The following is a 17,932-nucleotide window of genomic DNA, read 5'->3' on the forward strand; positions in this document are numbered from 1 at the left end:
AAACAAACACCACCCAAAATATAAATAAATTAGATTAAGGTACAAGACAAAAAAAAAAAAAAAAAAACTAATTAGACCTAAATATGTGATACAAGTTGATCATTATTTTCCATAGCTACATTTTTTTACAGCCAAACTTAACCCAAATATATTTTGACCTTGTTTATTAATAATTTTTTCTTATTAATTGTTATTATTATTATTTCTTGATACTTCATCAAACATGCACTTTAGTAGCGATTTACAATTCCATTTATAAGAGTTATTTTTTTATTTATTTTTTAAAACTTTTTGTCTAATTTTTTTCTTTTAAAAATTGTTGTTGTTGTTTTTTTTTTTTTTTTTTTTTTTTTTTTTTTTTAAGTTTCACTAATTGAGATTTATTTAATTTATTTATTTATGGTGCTATTTTTTATTTATAAAATAAATGATGGTTGTAATTATTAAATGCGGGCACTGGGTATTTAAAAACTTAGCATCGTCTTGAAATCGAATCAAATCAAAAGAGATTGGGAGAGACAGGGTTCGAGAAAAATCAATGGCAGCAGCCGCAACAGCGTCGGTCGTGCCGGCGAACAGAGGCGGTCGTCGGAACGGCGCCGTCGACGATGAGAAGCTGGTGTTCGAGACCACGGAGGGTGTGGAGCCCATCATGAGCTTCGACCAGATGGGAATCAAGGACGATCTCCTTCGGGGCATCTACGCCTACGGCTTCGAGAAGCCCTCCGCCATTCAGCAGAGAGCGGTCTTGCCCATCATTCAGGGTCGCGACGTCATCGCTCAGGCCCAGTCCGGTACCGGCAAAACCTCCATGATTGCTCTCACCGTTTGCCAGATGGTCGACACTTCCAACCGAGAGTACGTCGTTTCTCCATGCCTTGATATTCTGTTTCTCGTGTTTTAATTTTGATTTGTTTTGCTTTCTGGGTTTTTAGGGTTTCAGTTTTGAAACCCTAGCAGGGTTTTGTTTTGGGATTTCAAACCAGAGAATATGTTTTTCACGGAAAATAATGAAACACCAGTCTGAAAATCCTATTATTATTAAGTTATTTTCTCTTCAGGTCTTCGTTTTGGAGTTTTAAAAACCCTAATTTCTGTTCTCGTGTGTGTGTGTGTGTGTTTTTTTTTTTCCTTTTTTTAAAATTTGTTTTTTCAGGTTATTTTAGGGTTTCGGTTCTGAAACCATAGATTAATTTCACTATAAGGTTGAAACTAGAGATTATGTTTCCTTCATAAAAACTGAACGCCTATCTGAAAATCCTATTTTTGATTCTTTTTTGCTATTTGCCTCATTGCTCTGTATTGTGTTTTCTATGTAGGATTTTGTGTTTCCAAGCCCTAACTGAGGTGTCTAAATCTTCTTAAAGGGGAAAAGGACAGTAGATGAAAAAAAAAAAATAAAACTTGAAATTAAGTAGGAAATATGCCCTTGAGACCTGGCTCAGGTAGTAACGGGTTGGGGTGGGTTTGCAGGAGGTTCAGGGTTAAGTTGGGGAAAAAAAGAAGAAAAAAAAAAAGACTAGGAAACATGTTTTCTGAGACATTCAAAAAATTGTTTTCTAAACCATTTCGGGGTCATTTTTAGAGATCCTAAAATATTGTTTTGCATGTTTTTAATTATGTAAATGTTTTACTGATAGATGTAATGAAATTGTAAATTGGACTAGTATGATGTGAAGTTCTTAATTTTTTCAGGGTCCAAGCATTGATCCTATCACCCACAAGGGAACTTGCATCTCAGACAGAGAAAGTGATTCTGGCCATTGGGGATTTCATAAATATACAAGCCCATGCATGTATTGGAGGCAAAAGTGTAGGTGAAGATATTAGAAAGCTAGAATATGGCGTTCACATTGTGTCTGGAACTCCTGGAAGAGTGTGCGACATGATCAAGAGGAGAACATTGCGAACTAGAGCTATTAAACTATTAGTTCTTGTGAGTTGTGGTCCTTAACCGTTAACTATTATAATTCTTTTCATTCATATTTTTGGGTTTAACTTTGATTTTCCTAATTCTACCCTAGGATGAATCTGATGAGATGTTGAGCAGAGGTTTCAAGGACCAAATTTATGATGTTTACAGATATCTTCCACCAGAGCTTCAGGTACTCTTCTTCTATCTTTGTCTCTCTTCTGCATTATGTATGGCTGGCATCTGACTTGTTTATGAAGCTTGTTCATGGTTCACTGGGTCATTTAGATAATTCCTCCTCAGCATTTTCATTTTTTGGGGTTTTTGATTCTGAATGAATATTATTTGCCTCTTCCTCTTTGTACAGTGAATTGTTTTTTATTTGTTACAAGTTATGGAAAATGAACCCTCAATCTTTGTTGCTTACATGATATTTTGGGCAATAATATTGATATTGTTCCTATATTTTGTTCTTTCATCTATGTACTTGAGATTTGAGGTCTTGTTATGTATTAATTTTCTTTTTTGGTGTGTGACCCTGTATGTGGTTGATTGGCATTGGATTAGGCATGTAGAGGTTAATGAGAGTTTCATCCTCAATTCACTATATTACCTTTAAAATAGAAACAACAAATCCTGCTGATGTGATTGGAGAACAATCCCATTTCCCTATGTCTATGCCATTGTTCAGAACATGCGGTCCATTTGCTTACAAATATTATATCAGCAAAGCATAGATGGCGCTAGTTGGCTGTTAAATGTAATCTTTTATGGTGCAGAATTGGGTTTCTAAATTTATGATTTTTTTCATATAGGTTGTCTTGATTTCTGCTACCCTTCCAAATGAAATTTTGGAGATAACGAACAAATTTATGACAGATCCTGTAAGGATCCTTGTGAAACGTGATGAGTTGACTCTAGAGGTAAAGACTATTTCTGCTTTATGTAAGATGCCTTCAAAAGTGACTTCAGCTTTTGATGCCAGTTTCCTTTTCTTTTGTTTCTCTATGATGACAGGGTATAAAGCAATTTTTTGTTGCAGTAGAAAGAGAAGAGTGGAAGTTTGACACTTTATGTGATCTTTATGATACTCTTACTATCACTCAAGCTGTTATTTTCTGCAACACGAAACGAAAGGTAATGGGTGATGAGAAGTTCTTATCTTAATAGTACGTTGGACGGTAGATATCCACTTTACATTGAATGCACAAATTTGAGACCAAATTTCATATTTGATCTGGACTTGTAGGTATACACACACGCACACTCAAAATGGTGGTATATACAACTTTGATTCAATAGTTTTTCATTGCTGATATCTATAAGAAAGTGTATATCAATTTGATGAGAAAGTAAATATCAATATGCCTACTGAACATATCCCCACATTAAATAAGCTGCAAATTTGGGTTTGTATTTTAAGCTGCAAATTTAGTCATTCCCATTTAGCAAACCAAGCAGCTGCATAGTATGGATTTAGACAAGTTCAGTAGTTGCATAATTTTAAAAGGTACAAGGCGCACTTAGGGCGCCAAAGTCTTTTAAAGCTTAAGCGCAAGGTGCGACGCAAGGTGCGTGCCTGAGTGAAGTGAAATGCAAGCATATCAATTTTATAAAATATAATTTAAAATCTAATCCAATCAATTAAAAATTTAAGATTCCTAACATTTAAAAGAAGCATTCAATAACAAAGTAATGAAGTTATATAAATTTTAATATACAATTAGAAATTTGAAGAATAAAAGTGTTTAAAAAGGAAAAGTAAAGTAGATAAAGCGAGCCTCTTCAACGAGGCACATGTCTTGGAAAACCAGGTGCTATGCCTAGAAAGTGGTTGTGTCTTGTGCTTAGGTGTGCTTAAAGCATCCCTTTTAAAAGTATGAGTAGTTGAATGGGCAATCGGGGCATCCATCTGTTGCCTCTTTTTGAGAGTTTCCCTTGGTTGTATAGTCTCAAATTAGGCCATTTTACATGATTTATAGACAATCTTTGAACTTCTACATTTACCGGATGTTTAGGAGGAGAGAAAATATTTTGCTTCCTCTTGACTCTTGATTTGAATTTTGTCTCATGGAAATGGGGATAAAATGGTGGAGCAGACAGATTTCCTCAGTTTTCACCACCTTAGCTTTCATTTGTATCCCATAGGTCCCAGTCTATGGATTTATTTTAATTTCTTTATATTGTTGGTACAGGTGGATTGGCTAACTGAGAAGATGCGCAGTAATAACTTTACGGTCTCATCAATGCATGGAGACATGCCTCAGAAGGAGAGAGATGCTATAATGGCAGAGTTCCGTTCTGGTACTACCCGTGTGCTGATCACAACAGACGTCTGGGCTCGTGGGCTTGATGTTCAACAGGCAAGTCATGTTTTTCTCAGTTTTATTTCTTTATTTACCATAGGAATTTTGTTTTATGTTCTTCTATTAGCTTCTGAAAAGCTAAAATAAGGGAAAACAGTAAAAGGCTAGATTTTGATGGTTGCTGCTATGATTTGGTAAATTTGTCTTCACTTCTTTGGTTGGGTATATTTGACTTCAACAAGGAGTTTTGCCCAGCTATATCTAATTTATCAGTCCTATTTGTTGTTTGAAAACAAAATTATTAGAAATGCATGCATGATTGCATGTTGCGAATACATGACACACTGACCAGTTGATCCTGGTAGATACAATTAGAAGAGAAACTATATTTGGTTTCGTACTTAGTAATACTGAAACCAAGGAGCTGTTGTGTTTATTCTGGAGGCCACACTCCAGAAGACCTAACCCATGTTAGGTTGTATAGATAAGGGGCACAAATCCTAAGATTTATCTTGTTGAACATTGAAGGAGTTTGATATTCCATTTTGGTATTAGGTTCAGTGTCAAGCAAGATCTGTGTTGGGGAAAACATACTTCATTCCCCTGCTTGGTTTGATAAAGTGGCTAAATGGCTAAGATATGAGGAAGGCCCAATCCATCTTCTAATTCAAAAAATATCCTTCTGATATTTTGTTGCTTTTTTTTTTTTTTCAAAAAATATTCTATGAAGGCCAAACTGCCTCCTCTCTTTTGCTTTCCACAGAAGTTGCACCCTTGCTGGGCAGAGTGTTTCCTTTTTCTGTTTTGTTGTTCAAGAGTTGCTTTTTGTAAATAAAACTGTCAATTGGATATTATGACATCTGTGCTAGCCCAATGACTCTGGATGTGCATAGCACACAACTATTTAATATAGCTGTTTCATATGTGCATGCACTTAAGTATGCGTAACCACAATAAAGCACCAATTACATATTGAATTATAAAAAAAGGCATGAAAATATATATCATGTGTTTATGCTTCTCTTTTGAAATGTTATAACTTTCTTGTTTGACAAGTTGTCATACTTTCCATCTTTGCAGGTTTCCCTAGTGATTAATTATGACCTTCCAAATAATCGAGAGCTTTACATTCATCGTATTGGTCGTTCTGGTCGGTTTGGACGCAAGGTATTTCTCCTGTTATGTGATTTAGGAAACTTAAGATATTGCTTGGCTGGGAAGCATTTTTTAATCTCTAATATGAAAATAAAGTTCCAATTTTTTAGCAGTGAAAATGTGTTTTGTTAGATTAATGAGTTTTTTTTTTTTCTTGCGTTTGTTTTTGTTTTGAATATGAAGCAAAAACTTGGTATGCATCATGTAGTGTCTACTTTGTTTGGTAACATTAAACAAGAACTTAGTTGGCATTTGTGCATCCATCATCCCGTTTGATCCTAGCCTAGTATTTTCCACTATATTTGAGTTGTTATAATGTCAAAATCTCATTGACATCTCTTTTAATGATATAAAATCTATTACGGTGTGAATGATTCTTAGAGATATTTGAATAATAAAAACTAACAATGCAAGTTATGGTTCAGTATATGTCAATTGTCATGTTGGCAAATTGAGTAGGAAGTATGCTTTCCATGTGAGAGGAATATAAATTAGAATTTCAGTAGAAATTGAATATAGCTCATATATATTTGTCTGTGCTGGTGTATTTAACATGAAATATGACTTGTATGTGTATTAAACTTATCAGGCTCAGGACTTCTAATGGGTTGTGTTGAATGTTGAATCGTGATTGTTTCACAATTGATGGCCAATCATGGAAATGGTTTTTGATGGTGTGTGTGTGTGCAGGGTGTTGCAATCAACTTTGTCAAAACCGATGATATCAAGATTCTAAGAGACATAGAGCAGTACTACAGTACCCAGATTGATGAAATGCCAATGAATGTGGCCGATCTGATTTAAGGAGTCTCCTGGCCATTTTGGCGAAGCAGGGAATGTAGGTTGTGACTTTGCGATTGCTCGACTAGTGCTGGCTTTTTCTCTTGGGTAGTAGTTTGTATACTATACTGGCTTTGGCTTTTGGCTTTTTCCTGGGTGATGGATTGTACACTATTGGGTCGCAGATTGAAGGTTTTCTGTGTCTCTGGGTTTTTGTAATGAGAGTGGTTTCAATTAAAGATTTTCTGTGGATGACATTATTTTTATAATTTTTTATGAGACCAAATGCCCTCACCACGGTGCCCTATGACCTTGATGTTTTAGGTAACTTGGTCCAATTTGGATTGAAGATGTTATGTATTTTCTGGAACCTTAATATCTAACATTGGACAAAAGTTTAGGATTGACACTGTTTCAAAAAAATATATTAGGAATATGCCTCAAGCTGAAGGTTATAATTTATCCTAATTTTTAAAATTAATATCCAACTTTTGAGCTGTGACTTGGTAGTTTTATGACCATCGCATGTGCTTCAGCTTTACTATTTGTGATTGTACAAATCCAACTTCTATCTATATTTGTATCCGGTCGGCCACTCCCACTAATTGGGAGGGGAAAAATGGAAAGAGAAAGATATAGAAAATAAAGAAGCTAACTCCATTTCTACTTATATACACATCGTTCGTTATGAGGAGATGTTAAATATACATTGTCGAGTCTCATTTATATGGATTTTTACTTAAGACTCAATAGTCAGGATGAGGTATCCATTTGGTGACTTATTCTTTTTTTATGGTTGTCACAATTTGGATGAAAGCTCAAATTTTGTGCGAGTCAAAGCCCAAGTGGACTAGCTGGGCTCGTGCGATTAACAAATTTGAAAACAATGAATTGAGGGGCAAAAAAGCCATTAAAAGAACCATTGCCCAACTCAAAACCATACAATAAAATCTGGGACCAGTTGATAGATGGTCATCTCTGAGGCTTTTATCAAAGAACTGAAACAAAATGGAAACAGTATTTGCTTCATACTGGGGTTTGATTTATTTTCATCATCTAATTACTTTCATAAGCAAAAGCAGATCATCCTCAGTCCTGAACTTCTGGCTTCTTTGAACTTGATTTAAGGTACCATCCCAGACCACCCAGAATAGCTGCGGTACCAGCTAAAACTGCATAGTTCCGATGCTTGTCAGTGGATACTCCAGCAGTTGAGGAGGCTGGGCCACTAGGATTAGCATCGGTCACTGTCTCACCTGAGCTGGTCACTGGTTTTTCTTCTGGCTTAGGGCCCTGAGAACATTTAATCCATCAAGCATTAGGTTAGCAACATCAAACATAAATATAGTGACATACACGGATGGCTAAATGGAGATTCAATCAGTGAACAACTCAATGGATATTGTATGTTAACAGTAGGACTACAACCTTAAAACAATATGAATCTGAAGCTTAATAGGGCAAGTTAAATCAGCCGTTTGGGATAATGGTTTTTATAGCGAGCAATACATTCACAAACCACATGGCCTAGCGTCTTAGGTGTTGAATGTCAATAAGAATACTTCTATATACACCTGAAGGATAATATGGGATAAATTGGTGCTCCATGTTTATACTAATGTCTATTTACAGGTTCCCATGCAATGCCAGAAATATCCTCTCGACAAATTACAAAGCTTCAAAAAGCTCGAATCTTCTTTGAATGGTTAGAACCCATTAAATGTCCAAAATAGATCAACAAAGTGTGGGGGGATCATACCTTTCGTGCAAGCTTCTCCAATTTCTCTTGCTCAGCTTTCTGCAGTGATACAACTAAGTTAATACAATTGTAACATCATCATGGCAAATGAAATAGAATAAAAAATGAAGATACTACATAGCAAAGACACATTCAACTCAAGACAGGTGACACAGAAAATTTTGAAAGTTCGTAACTCGATTGGTCAGTGCACTGCTGACACCATTGAGAGAGAGAATCACTAATTCAAATCGGGCTTTGTGGTTAAATTTATCATGTTCAGTGTGTAGTTTACTGTCAGGTGAGAAGGTCAACATACATACTATGTAATTCACACAGAATCTAATAATACTACTGCAAATATAGTTTCACCAATAAGTTCAGTCTTTCCCATTTACTTCTTACTATTATTCAGACAAAAAGAACATCTATTGCGGTTAATTCCAGATTTACTACTTACAAAGACCAAATAGATATTGATCCGCAGTCAGATCCTACTTCAAAAGAAGGAATACAATATTTGATCAGATTAGCACAACAAAGGTAATATTTGAGGTAACAACTTTGCTGATATGTTTTTGACTCAAACAATATCTTTTACTAAAATTTTTGTTTATTGATGGCTAGAGTATCACATTACGCCCCTTAAAAGGTAGTTGTCTCACCCGAACTTTGATGTCATTTTCACATCAAAACTTCTCTTTAGTTCCATGCATTTTTTCGACACTTCTGTTGCGCATCACTTGGTCATGAATCTATTTCCTGTCCACGCAGATGTGCTAAGATTTGTTTCCCACAGCTCATATTTGGGAAAGGTTTGAAACATATAGCTAGAATTCCTAGGGAGGGCCTGTCTTCATGAGCAATAAGTTTTACATTTCATATTTACTTTAGCATCTTACAGTTGTCATCACATTTTCACAAGAATCATGAGTCACAAAATAATAACAACCTTTGATAATAGTACCAAATCAATTCTCATACATGCAGTCTGAAGATAAAAAAATTAATTTCAAAGAAATACACGAGTACCAAAACTAGGCTTCAGGTTCATTTGTCATGGTCCTCTTTGATATATATACAAAGAATACACATTCATTAACATGCACATACGCATTAAATTATCATTCATGTGTAAAAATACTGAAAGTGCGAACACAGAAAATACAAACTTTTTTCATAACAACAATGTCTTAAACCTGGATATGCAAAAATCAAATGCAAACCAACTTATGTATAATCCCCATTTTTAATAATTACCATTGACTGTGTTTGTATTTGGTGGTCTCCACATACTATCAATTGATATTGTTTGCACCAGGGCAATCTTTATAATCTTTCAAAAGCAAGTGCTTAGCCATGAGATTGGCATAGACTAAAATTAGAACATGTTGGAATTAGTTTAAGAAATTTAAGTTTAGAATCCAAATACAACTTAAGGGGGGTGCAATTTCATAATTCTTGTGCACCAAGACTTCTTTAGGGTATTTTTTTTCCCCTTCTAAAAATGTATGGAAAATTAGAGGGATTTCTTATAGGCAATAAAAAAATAAATATTAAAAGCACCTAAGAGGAGAAGCACCAAAGTTAACACAATGTATACAATAGGTGCCTAAGGGCTAACCAAGGAAAGAGTAAACAAAAAAACAAACCCTCTCTCCTTATTTGAAGTTCAATCGATCTATAAAACCTTCCATAGACACTGAATGGCCCTCTTAGTAGACTCTAACCCATTCCCAAAAAAATAGAAATAAAATGAGATTTGATTGCTTGGTTCGACTGTAAGGTCTAGAACAAGCACAAGCGACCAATCTCCAAAACTTTCCAAAAAAATTAGAAATATTAGAGGGATATATCTCACACCTTTTTCCGGTAAGGCAAAGCTCTCAAGAGAGACAAAAATGAAGCTAGCGTTCAGTCATCTGAGTTGCATGTGACCATGCATGTCATGCATGTTGTGGCAGATGTAAAAAGCACTTTATACCAACTTGAAGTGGAATGTCAACAACCATACATCAATGTCATGCATTCAGATAAGCATCTCCAACGAAGACTCAAGTTATTAAACTTATATTTGAGTTTCTAATATAAACTTCAATAATATCTTTTTTGGCAATTAACTTTATACTTTGCAGTTCAAATGTTTACACAACATTTAGTGAAGAAATGTTTTAACAAATTCCATGATGCCAAGAAAACATGCTCAAAGCATGTGTAACCAATAAAATTACAGAAACAAAACACCCAAATTCTAAAATGTTAAATGTTGAATTATAATATATCATAACATCTAAAAATCAGCTTTAAGTATCAAACAAGGTGAAAATGCTTTTCCATAATTTCATGAATTGGGAGCCCAAAAAATAGTATTTATTTAAAAGAGAAATAAAAAAGGAAAAGGCGACTTCAACATACAAGAGTTATTAAAACCACAACAAGAGCATGTAATCATAATGAAATATGTTTCTCTACTTATGAGAGACATTAAAATTAAGGTATTCTTTTAAAAAAAAAATAATAAAACATCTTTAAAATAAAACAATGTGCAGATCTATGACCATTTCACTCAAAACACCTGACAAAACACGGACAATCTATTCCCACAGGCAACAAGCTAAAAATGACAACTAATTGTAGTCAATGAAAAACCAAAAGGAAAACCATGGAAATTCTCTGAGGATTAAGTAAAAGTGCAAATCTTTTTTTTTTTTTTTTTATTGGAAACGACACAAAGATATATTGATAGAAAAAAGAAGTACAATAAGAAGGATGAGAAATCCTCCCGCCAAAGAAAACCAAATTACAGGAAAAAACACAGAAAACAAACGAACTCTCTATTAAGTAAAAGTGCAAATCTCTGCCTCATAAATAACATAATTTGTGTGTTCAAGACCACTGCTTTCCTGGATCATTAACCAAAATGATTTGTCACTTCTCTGTGACAAATCCCAATTCGAAAAGGAGCTATAGAACCAAGAAATTTGACAAAAACCAGTGACCAAACTTCAAAATCCTGAAAAACCAGAAGGAAATGTACTAAAGGAATTTTGGCAGTCACCTTAATGTAGATATTTTCAGCAGCCTTCTCCTCCTCACCAAGTACTTTGCCGCTGCTCGAGAGCCTTCGAGACACATATCTTGCAGCAATCCGAGTTGCCATGGCAGATGTTACTTTCCCTGTAGATGCCCCCCACCAAAAAAGAAAAGAAAAGAAATTCAACCACTAATTCAATCACTTAATGCAGTATCAGAATACCTCCAAAGTAATCTATATGTTTCAATTCTTTTTTTTTTTTGATAAATAAATGAACATATTAGAAGTGCCAAAAGAACTAGCACACATTAATCTATATCTTTCATCGTTTTGACAATTTGCATAAAAATGCTTTGATTGCCCTGAGTTTGAGGGGATCCTTTTCTACATATATGTGCTTGGTGTTAATGTTTCATCGTGGTAAAATCTACCAAGGTAAAAAAAGGAAACATATTCACAGATCCTATATGTGGCCCATCCCTTATGTGGGTAAACTACTAAGATTTTCTAGCTTATCAATAAGGAATCCTGCCAGATTCATGATTTCCTTTGTCATTTTTATTTCCATTTTTTAATGCATTCTCAAGGGTCAAAATATAGCATCAAATTAATCAGCTGGGCTTCAATGAGTAGAATTGTAATTCCAATCATATTAAGTTTAGAAATACAGCCTTTTTTTTCCCCTATTAATCTATGTCCAAAATCCATGGATATGGATTGTTCATATTGTGTATTGCTCTTATATTTCTCTGTATCATGTATATTATTGTACCATATCATGAATCGTAGTTTCTTAATAATGTAAAAAAAATATAGGAAAAATATGCAAATATATATTAATTACATATCTATTGGAATAAAGAAGTATGAAGCAACATATAACCAGTTTAATGAAAGATAGCAAGATTCAAAGAGTTAAAACATAGGCAATCATCGAGATCATATACATGAAAACAATAAAATTAGAGTTTTAACAAAGTAAGACACTTAAATACATCGGTTCACTATTTGTGTGGTCTAGAGGTTGCTTGGGAGTTGACTGTTCTTTTTTATTTCACTTCATTGATAGCATAGGATCCCAATAACTGCTTTCTCTCTCCTTTTCTAGACTTCTGGCACCCTTTTTATATTCCCAATGTAGTAGGGGTGTGCCCTACCTTTTTTTATTGGCACTTGTTGACACATACCTTTTGTTTGCCTATTTAAAAAAAAAAAAAAAAAATTGGTTCACAAAATCCAGAAAATAAAACTTTTGAATTTTTAACTATAATTTTTAGTTTCAAAATACAGGTAGTCACATATATACTTATATGTATTGTTGAAATGTACCCTTTTGTGTGCCACCTTCAAAGTTTTAACTTTTAAAGCTCATCATCATTCCCCACCTCCAAGGAAAAAAAAAATATCAGAAAAAACTAACAATATTAATTTAAAGTTTCCATTCACTGTGATACTCAAGGCTGACATTCATGTAGGATTATTTCACCTCTCAATTTTATCATCAATTTCTAACCATAAAGCACATTTTCAAAATAGTCAAAGAGCCAGTGTTGTTGTATCATCATATCACAGATTTCATATGTACCATGAGCTACACTTTAAATAAAATAGGTGACTAGTAATATGTATTGTTTTACGAAAAATTGTATAATATTGCTGTACCCTTTTGTGTCGTAAGTTTTTAACATGCTGCCTCTTTCACTATCATAGTATTGTATGCTTAAACAGCTAAATAAACTTCAGATTTTAGAGTGTTCACTTCATTATTCCATACTCTTGCTGTTTTATAGCCCAAACCAAAAGTGGATAAATTGACATATGCTTTTCTTTTTTCTTAGACAACAAATACTTCATTCATTAATGAATCAAAAGTTTAACAGGGATGACACATCCTTGAAGAGAAGAAAAGTGAAAAAGAAAAAAAGCAAGTCCAAAACAGCAAACTGACCCAAATGCAAAATATAAGAAAGACAAATACAAATCTCAAGGGGGGTATATACACAACCCTATAAAGGAATTAGTCATGTGCAAAAGAGACTAATGAAGGCACAGGTACTAAGGGATGGTTCGATAAAAGTAAAATACACTGCAAAGACAATAAAAAATAAAAAATAAAAACAAAAAGAACATGGGTAGAGCAAATAATAAAAGAAGCCAACCACTAGTAGTTTGCATATAAAACTCAGCAGAGTTAAACAAGCTGAGTTCAGTCGTCATCAGAACATTATATTCAATTGCATATAAAGATGATCATCTTGAACAAAAACATGTCATACAATAGAACCCCATCTTGCTTTCTATACAAATGCAGGAATAGGGCAATAGAATTTATTCACAGGAGCAACTTTAAGGGCATGATCAATTGTATGAACAAAAGAAAAAAAAATTGGTAGAACATACAAATCGCTTTACATTCAGCATTTATTCAGTAATTTCATGGGTGTAACCGTTTTTGCTAGACACTGTTTAATATATTGTCTATTTGCCTATCAAAAACTTTAGACAGAAATTTTACAATGAAATCTATAGCATATATAAAAGTACAAAGAGTTTGTAGGCCTTTTTCTTAGCAAGGTACCCCTATTATCAGTAATTTCCCTTCATATTCTACATATTTACTGTTTAACTGTAAAAATCATAATACATACACCTTCAATATCATAACAAAATCAAGCCAAATTGTTTTTTGATACCATCCTGCAAGATAATGTTCCCTGATTGTTCCTTCTATAAAAATTCTAGCTTAAGCCGTAGTCCAAAATGAAATCCTAGAATTCAAAATATTAAACAATAGCAATGACAAGTTAAAAGCATTCAAAGACAAACCCTAGCCCAATGTTTGGTCTCCAAGAAAATAGAGCAATTTTTTTTTAAACAAATAAAAAATAAAAAATTCCCAGTATCTAAACTAAATCTACTTTTATACAAAGAAAACATTCCCCAATAGCAAAGACCGTTAATCAAACAAAATTTTCAGCCTGAGTTGTAATCGAATCTGGAAATGGTTCCACGGCCGTAAAGAGAAACCCTAAAATTCAAAAATTCCAGCAATAGCAATCCCAAATTATGGAGCACGCAAAGTGAAATCCGACATTCTGTTTGGTTAACAAGAAAATGAAGAAAAATAAAACAAACCTCTCACCTTCGTTGCTGTCAAAAATCTAAAGCAAACAAAAAAATTTAAAAATTAAAACACTCCGATCAACTAAATCAAAGAGTCATATGAGTGTTTAGATAAAATGCAATTTTCTGTATTCTCAAGCCATGAAAATTTTTCTGATTCAAAATTTTCTATCATTTTCTCATTATTTCTCAGCATCCAAACGATTGTATCTGACCTAGAAGTCGATGGATTGAATTGGAAAACAGAGACTAGAACAGAACCTTGAACTCAGAGATCGACCGAAACGCAGTGTTTGGAGACGATGAAACAGAGACAGGGGCTTTGTCTGCTGCACCACGCAATACCTATAGCGGTGTACCACGTGAGTTGTGTCACGTGATAATGGCTAAGCCTGGGCCGGCCCAATTTCTTGAACTATTGGGTTGTAACTGGGCCGATTTCTAATTCAGATTCAGCTTTTAATTTTTATAGCTTTTATTTGTATTTTAAACCTATCACTTTTTTAAAACGAGTTTGTATTAATAGAAAAAGTAATTTTCTTTTCACTTTTATCTTAATGGAAAAATCTTTTTTTCTATATTTCTTTCAACTTTCTTACAATACTTAAACCCAATTTTTTATACAAAATAAAATCAAATTCTTTTTTTTTTTTAAATTGTGGATAATTTTTGTTTTAAAACAAATCAAATTACCTTATATATATGATAAAAATTTATTATTAATTAGCAAAATTGCTATCAAGAAAAAATAAAATACTTCTGGAGCTTTTTTTATTCATTTTTCTATTATTTTTTAAAAAAAACTTAGATTTAAAATTTTTCTCATCAATTGTTATTTAGAGATGGCGATAGAGTGGATTCAGGACGATTGTCTACATCCCAACCTCGTTTCGTTTATTCAAAATAATTTTCCTTTCCCATTAAAAATATTAAACATAGTAGAGAGGCCGGTATGAAAAATTCTCAAACCTGCCTCGCCCGACCTAAATTAACTTTTTTTTTTGAATTTTTTTATTCTTTTTAAAAAATTATTAAATTTTTTTAATTATATTAAAATAAATATATTTTATAAATAATTAGATTATTATAATTTTTATAACTTATTCTATTGAAAAACGTTTTATTATTTTTATTATTATCTATATATTACAAATAGGAAAATAAAAAATAAATTAAATTAAGTTTATAAATAATCGGGATAAGGCAATATCCAAACCTGTCCTAATTTTCTTTTAGAAATCTCAAATTTATCCAAAACTCATTTATTTAAATTTCAAACATGTCCCACTAATCTAAATGTCTGTTAAATACCAAAATAAAGTGTCCTCTTTTAATAATAATAATAATAAAAAAATAACTACACCTCCTATATATAATTCATATTCATCTAAATGTCTATTAAAATCAACAATTCCAATACATAGAAAAGAAAATAAGTTAGAATTTGATATTCTTTTCCATTTTGAAAATCTAAAATTAATGAGTTAATAACAATAATAGAACATCAAATTCTAATCATAAATCTGGAAATTCAAAGATAAATTACATAAAAACCCGATAGGTAATTAATAAAACTTAACTTAGAAAATTTCTAACATTTTTTTAGCAATAATACATAAGTAGAAACTATAATTTCTATCTAATTATCAATTTCTTAACTAATTACACAATTAATCTTTATATAGCTTTTTATTATAGCAATAAATTCTAGAGTTTTAGGATATTTGAAAATATGTTAAACTGCTTTTTTTTTTTCAAATCATTAGTTTTCTAATATTCTTATCATAATTATATAGAATAGGAACAAACATAAAAATTAATTTTGTAGATTTTTTTTTTCACACTTTGCTTTATTTAACATTCATGGCTGCTTAAATTTCAAACAAATATCGATAAAACAACTTAATATTACAAATTAACCTTAAAATGACTTACATAAAAAATAATAAACTTTTGCTAAGAAGTTATTTAGTAAATCAATTTAACAACCTAATGACTTTAGTGATGCTTATTTTATTTTATCTGAAGTCTAAATAAACCTAAATTTAATTTAAACCTTAATAAAGATTAATGTAATTAAGTGCTTAGATTATTTATCCTTTAATAGTGTTGAATTTTATTAAGTATTAAGTCTTAAATTGTTTGTTTTTATTAATGTCTTAATATTGTTAACTATTAAATTTATTTATTTTTACAAGTTACAAATATTTATAAAATTAATTATTATATTTCTTCTTTTTTTATTTGAAAAAAAAATAATAGCTCAACATATTTCCAAATATTCAAAAATGCCATAATTTATTACCATAATAAATTTTTTATAATGATTATGTATTTAATTAGTTTGGAATTGGTAATTGTATAATAATTAGAATTTTTAATTATGTATGGTTGTTAAGAAAATGTTAGAAATTTTTTAAGTTAAGCGCTTATTTTCATATGGTGTATCTTCAAATTTATAGATTTATGATTGAAATAAATGTTTATTGAGATTAATTAATTAATTTTCAAAATTTTAATTTGAGCAAGATTACCAAATACTATTTTTTATTTGTTTAAAATTAATTGAAATAGTTTGTTGTGGTGAATGTTAGGATAAATATGAATTGTGCTTTGGAGTTCTAATTTAAAAAAAAAAAAACATCAGAATTGATGCTAGTTTATTTTGGTTTTTGTTATATGGTAAAAAATTAAATTTTGAAAATTTGTAGTAAATTTATATCTAAATGTGATGTCCTATTAATTTGTTCTTGAATGTGTAGACATTTATACTACTATAATGATATGAAAGAAGTGGACGATATGATTACATATGACAAATTGGCATAAGTATATAAGATGAAAAAAAAAACCTAAATATTAAGGAGTGGTTGTCTTATGAATAGCAAGTAAGCTAGATCCATAGTTATCGAAGGGGATGGACTAAGTCCACAAAAGAGTCAACTCCGGAGATAACCCAACCTTTGACCTCGAAGAAGGTTCAATGGGTAGAAACGATTCACATTACATGACTCATAGGTAGCACTAATTTTGAGGAAAGAGTATCTCCATCATCCCTATGATGATAGTGTTACTAATGTGATGTTAGGAAAAATGTTACATTTAATGAGCTTAAGGCAGAAAATGCTACGAGTTACAGGTCACATGTACCTTTAGAGGACTCACTTAAGTGAGAGTTGTCATAAGGTCAGGACTATGGAATTGGGTTACTCCTTATTAACTCATGAGAATCAAGATACCAATGCATAACCATTAATAGTGTCAACCCACTTAGAATAGTCTCATATCAATATTATGTGTGTAATGTAAAGAAGTTTGGTTCAAGGACCTAGTTTAAGACATAATTCATTATGAATCTTCAAATAGAAATTGTCAATGCTAAATATTGAAAGACACCTACACTTATTACCTAGTATAAAGTTATCCAATTTTTTTTGTTTTATTATTTACTTTCTTTATTTTTATTTAAAAATTTTAAACTTTATGGGGGACTATTGGAAATTTGATGTTTAAAAGTTTTAAACTTTAATTATTTAAAAATAGGATAATTACAATGTATTTCATTTGGTTTGAAAAGTTAATTATTTTAAGGTTAGAAAATCCTAACTTAATATGCAATTCAATAACCTTAAATATTTCTTATTGTTGAAGATTTATGAGCCTTATTATTATCGTTGTATACATAACAATCATTTCTTAATTGTAAAAAAAAAAAAGATTTTCCTTCTATCTTTAAAATTATTCTAAAATATCTACATATCATTCTAAAAGACTTTCCATTTACTCCTTTCTTCCCCTATAGACTCACTTGCACCTTATGAGTTTTATCCATTTAGTTGCTTGTACGAGATCTTAAATTCGAATAGAATAGATAGATTCTAACT

General features: G+C 31.9%; 2 protein-coding genes across 2 annotated transcripts; one reads left to right on the forward strand and one right to left on the reverse strand.

The window, feature by feature from the left end:
- The first annotated feature begins 495 nt into the window (after window positions 1-495).
- On the forward strand, window positions 496-6,556 carry LOC117916056 (eukaryotic initiation factor 4A-3). Its single transcript, XM_034831863.1, has 8 exons — window positions 496-858; window positions 1,696-1,936; window positions 2,025-2,105; window positions 2,728-2,835; window positions 2,930-3,049; window positions 4,108-4,275; window positions 5,299-5,385; window positions 6,064-6,556. The coding sequence occupies exons 1-8, from the start codon at window positions 539-541 to the stop codon at window positions 6,175-6,177; spliced, it is 1,239 nt and encodes a 412-aa protein (XP_034687754.1). The 5' UTR covers window positions 496-538; the 3' UTR covers window positions 6,178-6,556.
- A 425-nt stretch (window positions 6,557-6,981) lies between these two features.
- LOC117916057 (uncharacterized protein At2g27730, mitochondrial) lies at window positions 6,982-14,409 on the reverse strand. Its single transcript, XM_034831864.1, has 4 exons — window positions 14,310-14,409; window positions 10,950-11,068; window positions 7,913-7,951; window positions 6,982-7,446 (listed from the first exon to the last, which is right to left on the reverse strand). The coding sequence occupies exons 2-4, from the start codon at window positions 11,049-11,051 to the stop codon at window positions 7,243-7,245; spliced, it is 345 nt and encodes a 114-aa protein (XP_034687755.1). The 5' UTR covers window positions 11,052-11,068; window positions 14,310-14,409; the 3' UTR covers window positions 6,982-7,242.
- Between the last annotated feature and the right edge of the window lie 3,523 nt (window positions 14,410-17,932).

This window comes from Vitis riparia, chromosome 6, assembly GCF_004353265.1.
Source record: "Vitis riparia cultivar Riparia Gloire de Montpellier isolate 1030 chromosome 6, EGFV_Vit.rip_1.0, whole genome shotgun sequence".
Classification (NCBI taxonomy): domain Eukaryota; kingdom Viridiplantae; phylum Streptophyta; class Magnoliopsida; order Vitales; family Vitaceae; genus Vitis; species Vitis riparia.

Excerpts from the sequence above, each read along its gene's own strand:
- LOC117916056 (XM_034831863.1), top strand. The coding sequence starts at position 539 with ATGGCAGCAGCCGCAACAGCGTCGGTCGTGCCGGCGAACAGAGGCGGT. Across the intron at positions 4,276-5,298 it reads GTGGGCTTGATGTTCAACAG|GTTTCCCTAGTGATTAATTA; the intron begins GCAAGTCATGTT and ends CCATCTTTGCAG. Across the intron at positions 5,386-6,063 it reads CTGGTCGGTTTGGACGCAAG|GGTGTTGCAATCAACTTTGT; the intron begins GTATTTCTCCTG and ends GTGTGTGTGCAG.
- LOC117916057 (XM_034831864.1), bottom strand. The coding sequence starts at position 11,051 with ATGGCAACTCGGATTGCTGCAAGATATGTGTCTCGAAGGCTCTCGAGC. Across the intron at positions 7,952-10,949 it reads CTGAAAATATCTACATTAAG|AAAGCTGAGCAAGAGAAATT; the intron begins GTGACTGCCAAA and ends GTATCACTGCAG. Across the intron at positions 7,447-7,912 it reads TGGAGAAGCTTGCACGAAAG|GGCCCTAAGCCAGAAGAAAA; the intron begins GTATGATCCCCC and ends AAATGTTCTCAG.